This window comes from Cryptotermes secundus, unplaced genomic scaffold (genome assembly GCF_002891405.2).
Source record: "Cryptotermes secundus unplaced genomic scaffold, Csec_1.0 scaffold123, whole genome shotgun sequence".
Classification (NCBI taxonomy): Eukaryota; Metazoa; Arthropoda; class Insecta; order Blattodea; family Kalotermitidae; genus Cryptotermes; species Cryptotermes secundus.
In genome coordinates, this window is record NW_019736394.1 from 67996 (window position 1) to 77011 (window position 9016).

Consider the following 9016-nt stretch of genomic DNA (forward strand, 5'->3'; position numbering starts at 1 on the left):
AGGTGTCTTGACATGTTACAAATATTTTATTAAATTATGTTAAAACTGCTACACTGTCTTAGCCCGTGTTAAAATCACATGCTGTAGTTCTCTTTTCAAGGTAAAACCAGATAAAATCCTTTAAAGTTTCTATTATACCCACGTTATTTTGGTGCATTTTATTTCACCTCACACGGGGTGTCGTCCTTTGTTCATAAACGTATGTCTGTCCAGGGGGTTTTGTTTCGGCAGCTTGCCCCTCACGTTCGTAGCCTGCTTTTCAGTTATGACAGCCACGTGCCCCTGGTTTGCGTGTTTCCTCCACAGCGTGTGGTGTTGTCTTTACTAGTGCCTCACACCTGAAGATGGCCGTTTGGGGCCGAAATATGTAGTGTCAAAGTGTATAATGTTAAACTAAAATTAAAATTAAGTAGTGAATAAAAAGTGTTGCAATATTGATGGACGATAAATAATGGACTTTAAGCCTAACAATATTTACTTACTCATGGAGCTGAGCCCTTATTGAGGAGCCGCCAATTCTGCAGCTACTGAAGAACTTCCCAGCGTTTTGTGGAACCCGACGGTTCATTACCGTGTTCACAAAAGTCCTCCACTGGTCCCTATCCTCAGCCAGATCAATCCACTCCATACCATCCCATCCTACCTTTCTAAGATTCATTTTAATATTTTCCACCCACCTACGCCTTGANGCTTTTCAGTTATGACAGCCACGTGCCCCTGGTTTGCGTGTTTCCTCCACAGCGTGTGGTGTTGTCTTTACTAGTGCCTCACACCTGAAGATGGCCGTTTGGGGCCGAAATATGTAGTGTCAAAGTGTATAATGTTAAACTAAAATTAAAATTAAGTAGTGAATAAAAAGTGTTGCAATATTGATGGACGATAAATAATGGACTTTAAGCCTAACAATATTTACTTACTCATGGAGCTGAGCCCTTATTGAGGAGCCGCCAATTCTGCAGCTACTGAAGAACTTCCCAGCGTTTTGTGGAACCCGACGGTTCATTACCGTGTTCACAAAAGTCCTCCACTGGTCCCTATCCTCAGCCAGATCAATCCACTCCATACCATCCCATCCTACCTTTCTAAGATTCATTTTAATATTTTCCACCCACCTACGCCTTGATCTTCTCAGTGGTCACTTTTCTTCTGACTTTCCCACTAATATCCTATATGCATTCCTCTTCTCACCCATTCGTGCTACATGCCCTTCCCACCTCATCCTCCTTGACTTGACCATTCTAATTATAATTGGAGAAGAGTACAAGTTATGAAGCTCCTCATTACGCAGTTTTCTCCAATCTCCTGTCACTTCATCCCTCTTCGGTCAAAATATTCTCAACACCCTGTTCTCAAACACCCTCAGTCTATGTACCTCCCTTAATGTCAGAGACGAGTTTCACACCCCTAGATAACGGCAGGCGAAATTAGAATTTTGTATGTTCTAATTTTTACGTTTTTAGACAGTAGACGAGAAGACAAAGGGTTCTGGACTGAATGGTAGTAAGCATTACCCGAGTTCAATCTCCTCTTAATTTCCTCCTGAATCAGGTTTTGATTTTTTATTGTCGTTCCCAAATATTTGAACTGTGCCACATTTCAAAACTACTGTTAGCCATCTTTCTGTCGTGATTTTGTCCTGCATTCTGGTGACGAGACAGCAACATATACTTAGTTCCTTCTCTGTGTTTACTTCTAGACCAATCTCCTTACTTGCGTCAATTAAAGTTTGTGTGTTTTTCTTTATGGTATCTATATTATCACCCAATAGATTCATATCATCAGCATGGACCAACAGCTGATGTGTCCCGTTTAATTTCAGTCCCACCTCGTTTCCCTGGACATTCCTAATGGCATATTCTAAAGCAAACTTGAAAAGCAGTGGCGATAAAGCATCTCCTTGTTTTCTACCATTCTGGATAGGAAATTTATCAGACAAATGTTTACCTATACAGACTTTACTATACATTGTAATCAGCCTAACTAGTTTCATGGGTACCCAAAATTCTATCAGAATGCTGTACAATACTTCCCTGCTAACTGAATCATAAAGCCTAACAATATTATTGGCTTTTTCTCTTAAAAGATCGCAGTCGTAATATAGATTCTTTGTTCCTAGTTCTTCATTCAGTTTAATGCTCAGAGAGGGGTGTGCTGGAGGGAGCTTTTTAGGTGGGGGGTGGCGCAAGTCCCTTGTTCAATCGTTGGGGATTACCAAAGCCTTTTTTTTTAAAGTGATTTTTATAAAATTTAACAACAAAAGGTGAATATATTTACATTTCTAACCCCACTTTCTCTTCTCGAAACTACTGTTTTCAAATCAAAATATACCGCAATTCTGAAGAGCACTCTACCGGCTAACGCCATAGACTACAAATTTTACTCAACTTTCAGCAATGACCAGAAGCCACAGTTGTCAGTTCGCAATATTTGTGATGTAAGCAGTCGCCGTGACGCGTTCTCTGTTTAGACAGTTAATTACTGTAAAATTGGTTACTGACAACATTATTTTTAGGCCTTGTGAAAAAAAAAATGAAATGACAAAACATGTTATTGCTATTTCTTAAAACTAAATAATGCAAAACTGATAAATCTATCAGCAGAGGGCCGAGTGCTTGTTCATCAATAAAGACGAAGACAGAAGATGCTACCACTGCACAGACAGCTCATCAGAAAGCCCAGATTGTTGGTCTCAAAGGCAGGAGATTTTTTTAAATAGGAACATAAATGGTTAATTCTGAAAAATAAATATTTAATTTAAAATTTATGATTTGGATCCAGGTGAAATAAACATATTCATGGCTCTAGTGAACTAAAAAAATTCCCGCCTGGGGGCACAAAAAGAAATTTCACGAAAAGTCAGCAGGCATCTTCGGGGGGAATGAAAAAAACGTCCACTATCAAGTGCATATTTAAAAATTTAAAAGAATAAAAATAGGTCATTGTCTACAATTATTGAGAATATTAATATGAAAGATATGGACATCACTGTTCATATTTTGAATATAGTTCACAGTCTGGCAAAGCGAAATAGACATAGGTCTGATATCTATGCTGTCTTCGAACTGTAAAACAAAAGTTGAGCTGATATCGGCAATTGTTTTCATTTGTGATTTTCAGCAACTCGTATTGTTAAACGCATGTCTTCCCAAATAACAAGAAAATTATTCAGATAAATGATAAACGAAAGCGGCACGGTGTGCATTGTACAAGGGATATTCGGAAAGTAAAGATACAAGTCCAGTAAAAATGCAACGGAAATTCTTTTTTCAGAATGGTAGTGCTGCCGTGTGAGATGGGAACCGTACGACAGGGCAGAGTTCACCGGACACAGTCACGGCAAAGTTGTGTTCGCAGTTTGTGTTTAAATTGGCCGTGTCGATTCAAAATGCCGCCAAATGTGAGCTTCGTGCAGTAATTCGATTTCTTCACGCGAAAGGAGAAAGTGCCGCTGAAATTCATCGCCAATTTGTTTCTGTTTACGGCGAAGATCTTATGAACAGGCAAAACGTGGCAAAATGGTGTCATGAAATTGAAGCGGGAAGAATTGATGTTCATGATAAAAAAAACAAAGAATGGAAGGCCATCTGTTGTCACTGATAAAATTGATGAAAACATTCGTGCTGACAGATGTTTAACCACAGATGAAATTTTTCGGACGATGATGAGGTTCAAAACGCAGTGATGACATGGTTAAGAGGGCAGGCGGGAGATTTCTAAGACACTGGAATAAAAAGACTCGTTCCCAGGCTAAATGCATTGCAATCCGGGGTGACTATGTTGAAAAGTAAATAAAAGGTGTATTGTAAAAGTGCTGCAAGTGAATAAAAAAAAGCTTTACAAATATTTCCTTATACCACACATTGTAAGGCCATGGAACATCAAAGCATCATTTATTGGCCCATAAAAATGGATACAACTATCTGATAGACTAAACAGCAATATAACCATTGACGAAAGAACCCAGTGTTTACTGAATACTGAAACCCACCACTGGCAAGCAGTGCTTGAACATCTAGCGGCAACCATCCAGTCTCTTAGCCAACAATGTTTTGCATTTAGATGTTCAGTGACATACTCCATAACAAGAAAAATGAAACTTGCTTATAGTTAGTGGAATGTAGTACTAGACTGGAAAGTAGACTTGACTCAGTAAGGCCACTAAAGTACCATGCAGGAGAAATTTATGATGCTCTATATTACATAAGTCATGAAGTGTCTTACAATCCCATAACAGAACATGAAGCTGAATTACTGGAACTCCATATGAAAAGTTTTAAGTTAGTATGCAGTACTGTCATTTGGTACAGCACATTTGACAAAGCTAACATTGCCTGCAAAGTGCTACAGAAAAATTAAGTAGACTAACCAGCTGCCTTGGAAATCCTGACAAATATTTAACAGTATCTGAAGAAATGTCATTCAGATAATGATTTTGATAGCATTTGATAGATGGTAAAGAAACTGTTTACAGCCTCGACGTTAAGCATATATTTTTTAAAGAAAATTCAATTCTATAATGACAAAATAAAACAGATTGAAATTCAGAATACTGATGAACTGTATTGGGAGTATTTCAATTTCATTTTGGAAGCAATACTTCAACCACTACAGGAGAGGTTCTTACAGGTACAGCAACACAACATACACTCCATATTTCTATAAAACATAAGTAGTTTATGAAACATGTCAAAGGAACACCTTATGAAACAATGTGCTGATTTACAGACCTTACTGACAAACGGACAGGCAAAGGTGATACTGATAGACTACAAATGGTGCGACAAATAGATGCATTCTCTGTTTTGGTAAAAAAAAAAAAGCCTCATAATTAGAAGTACTGCAGTTCATAAGTATGATTTTACATCTATTATCGTTGAGGCAATGAGTATCCTTTTGACATTACCAATGGCAGCAGGATCAGGAGAAACACATTTCTCAAAATTAAAATTAATAAAAGGCTGCCTGAGGTCATCTACATTATAAGAATGATTGTCTGTTCCTGCAGTGAGAGTCACCGAAAACAGATCTATATTGAAGCTGAAATTTTATGATATCCTAGGTGAGTTAGCAAACATTCATTCATTTTATTTGGCATTCATAATTGCTACAACAGTAACACTTGAACAAGCCACATCATTAAATACATCATTCTTGAAATCCTTTTGCCCAAATGATTAGAATATATGTTGACGTCACTTCGTGCTGTACCTTCAAATTTCGACAACCTTTGTAGACATGGTTTAAAAATTAATTTCCTGCCAAGTCACCGATATCATGGTGCCTTAGTGATGAATGAAAAGCTTAATTCTGCATAAATATACATCAGTCAAAAGCACCTGCTTGCAATCTAAGTCCACTGTTCTGTTCATTGTCAAAGCAATGTTTTTTAAATGATGACAGAAATTGCATGTGTACTGCAAATGAAAAATTTGTACAATTTTGAAAGCTCCTAAATTAATAATTTTAGAGTGGTGGGAAAAAAGAGTATAAGTGACAAGGCAAAAAAATAATGCAGTTTGTTACAATAGTGAATCATATAAGCCACACTGTGGATAAAAGCATGTGTCACTTCACTGTCTTTTGTTATTAAGTATGAACTGTGCTCAAGCACTGACTGTGCCATCTTGGGGCACCAGACTCTGTAAGACTCCACTACTGTCATATATTTTACAGGTATGAATGTTGTTTGTACAGACTAAACTAAATCTTAGGGACCTGTACGTTACCTTACGTCCTATGCTCAACTTTGTTTTTTCTGCAGAGAATGCAACTGATGCCCTATCCTGAAAAATGTTTACTGGCTGAAGTTAATGGGAAAAAGGAAAACAGAACTCAAAGGAATGCATACATAGTATTAATACCACAAATTTGCAGAAAATTTAAAAACATTTATTTAATTACGTTTGTATAATGTTCCATGTCATCAAATAGGCAGAACTGACAGAAGGAAACATGATCATTCACTTACCCATGACACAAAAAGGCACTTCATGGAGACAGAATGTTGAATCATGGAATTTCATTCAACAAGAAATAGGACATATTCCACTACATCGTTAATAAATGTAGACCTTCATTCTCCTGGAAAGGCATAAAACATGGCTCCACTATCCATTCTTGTATGTTTCATACACTTTATCAAACATTGATTTACATTCCATTCTTACACCTAGCTTGGCTAATAACAAGAAAACTCCTGAGAGCTTCCGGTGTAGGGAATAGATTTCCTCTGGAGGCGGGCAAAGGCGATGCTTGACCATGGTGGGAACTAGAAGCTGGATGCGACGTGTCATATCTTGGGATCCAAAATCAAATGGTTCAGATGACTTTTGGAACACTTCACCAAGAACCATCACAGCATCGACATGGGCATTTTGCATGATCTGAAAATGTGACAGTTGACTAGCTGTATGACAACAATAACGGTCACACTACTCCAGTCTTCAACATAGTAACAGCAAACTTATTAACCCTAACCCTTTCACGGGCACAATGAAAAAATCTCTGCACGGTTACTGTCCCTCTCATGTTATGTGTCCATAACTGGTGACTGGAATTTAGAAGTTTCCCATGCCTCTCCTATGCCACATATTTGAAAAATAATTTCAGGAGTAGATCACATCTCTTGGCTATATTTTCAAACAAATAATACCTAGTTTTAGTCGATACATTTTATTTCTCCACAGATTGAACAACAATATAGTGTGCAGCTGCAATAATGTAGTAAGCACCATTCATTTCTTTTCCATGTATACCATATGCTTGAAAATTTTTAAGCATTCAGTGAACACAGTACTGTTTTTAAGTTAACTGCATGTTAACCTAAGAGTAGCTAGGAAGGGGATTTGTAAATATGATGTTGAACCCTGCATGGCTTGAATTACAGTGACAGAACAAAATAAGTGTAATAAATAAAAAGAATTCTGGAACCTTATTACAAATTACAGAAGCTCACAAGAACAACAACAATTAATTAAGATTGAAAAATCTGGATTAACCCCTCCCCAAAATTAGATGTAGCAAAAATGTTGTCTTTGAAACTACTATTTGGGTTTACTATATTAGATCACAAAATAAATTCTGCCATTGGAGAGAAACTGAAAACAACAAATATGAGCTAAAAGGATACAAAAATGAAAAATAATAATTTGGAAAGACTCAAAAAAGACCACATCCTGACACGAAGGCAATGGCAAGCTCCTTAGGTGACCAAAATAATAAGAGATCAAGGTACTCTTGGAATTCATAGGAACAGGACTTAATGAAATGTGCGTTTACTGGAAAGTGATTTGTAGTAAATATGAGAATTAAATTTATCATATCACCTTGGACTCATATCCTGTTAGAAACCCAATATCACGAGACATCTGAAGGATTCTGTCTTGGTCACCGTCAGCTGCACCGCGTATTATCTCAATGTACATGTCAGTGAAAGTCTTGCTGTATGGTCGTGAAGCACCAAAATCTAACAATATCAACTGCAATAAAATCAAGACAAACATTTGTAGTTTTATATACAAGAAGTGAAAATATATTTCATTATTTCATTCTTGATCCCATCATAAAGGATTGTTCATTACCATGTTCACAAGAGCCCAACACCAAACCCTTGCTTCAGACTAATCCACTCTACATTGTCTAATTTCCTTCTGTGAGAATGTAGCCTGGATGTAAATGTATCCTAAGTGGTCTCTCTTCATGTTGTTTTTGTTGACAGATCTGGCCTTGGTTGCCCTGTTGATATCCTGAAGAAAGAAGCCATTGCCTAGACAACCCCCATTACCTAAGAAAATGGCTACTCCCTCTAGAACATGACCAATGTCAGGTTCACCAATAAAACCTACAGGAAGAGAGAACACAGCATCCTTCATACCATATATCCAAGGGATTACTGACCACATCTTCAGACTAGTGTGGGAAAAGGCATTCATACAAACCAGAAACTATTCAACAAAATGGCATCCTGATTTAGGTTCACCATGGAGAGACAATCCCTGATTCAGAACCACATTTTTATAGGATCCACTGGTCATCTGGTAAGTCATGCTCCCCTCATTCCAGAGGCAAAATAATGATCTAAAACATGCTTCCAATATCTTCCAAGAGTGGTCTGACCCTAAAAAACTATGCATTTTTAAATGCCCTTCATAATCCTTTGACCTCAAGCTGACTAATTATCTTTTCTAGGAGCTTGAGAGATATGCTGAAGGTCACAAGCCATCCTGCTAGTAAGAACTCTTCAATATTTCATGTGATGATTGGCTGAAGACTCCCTTCAGCATTCTCATGAACATGATTCACTCTATGCCTTGCCAATACCAAACAGTAACTGTCAGTATGTATGTACAAGCTTCGGAATGAAGCGCTAGAATTGTCTGCTAATTTTCTTTAGTTGTTTGAAGTAAACGTTTTTCTGAACTGAAAAACAAAATGGACAAAGACTATGTCATTCTCATATTTTTTTCTGACTATTTATAACAAAAATACAATAAAAAATCAAATGGGTAGAGAATTTAAGTGCTGCTGTATTTGACATACACCCAAAAAATTTCCATCTTCTGGGATATAATGTTCTGTATTCTTATTGACAGTTAACCAGGGTTTTTCAGGAATATGTCACTTTAATCTTCTGTGACGAAGCGAAGCAAGAAGCAGGCAGCGTAGCATGCAAAGCTCTGCTTGCTATCTGCTCCATGCTGATTTACTCCTCAACCCTCAAGATGGAGGTAACATGTTATTCCGAAATATTGGTTGACTTTTAACAGACTACGAGGGGGTACCCAAAAGAAACTGAACTTATTTTTTTTTAAACTTACTTATTCAAATTTTAAGCACAAACATTCAATCCCCTTCAAAGTACTCTCCACTTACACTAATACACTTGTCTAGTCTTTTATTCCATTTTTCAAAACATTGTCTAAATTCATCTTTTGAGATGCTTGACAGCGCCTCCGTCGTTTTTTCCTTCACCTCAGCAACATCAGCAAAACGCTTTCCTTTCATGTCTCTTTTCATT

General features: G+C 37.3%; 1 protein-coding gene across 3 annotated transcripts in view; it reads right to left on the reverse strand.

The window, feature by feature from the left end:
• Positions 1 to 5867: 5867 nt before the first annotated feature.
• Positions 5868 to 9016, reverse strand: part of LOC111869788 (atypical kinase COQ8B, mitochondrial) — a 33423-nt gene continuing 30274 nt past the window's right edge. For all 3 annotated transcript variants that reach the window (XM_023861551.1, XM_023861549.1, XM_023861550.1), the window contains exons 10-11: positions 7326 to 7478; positions 5868 to 6383 (exon numbers count right to left, since the gene is read on the reverse strand). In XM_023861551.1, coding sequence (XP_023717319.1) covers positions 6108 to 6383; positions 7326 to 7478 — 429 coding nt within the window. In that variant the 3' untranslated portion in view covers positions 5868 to 6107. The remainder of the gene's footprint in view (positions 6384 to 7325; positions 7479 to 9016) is intronic.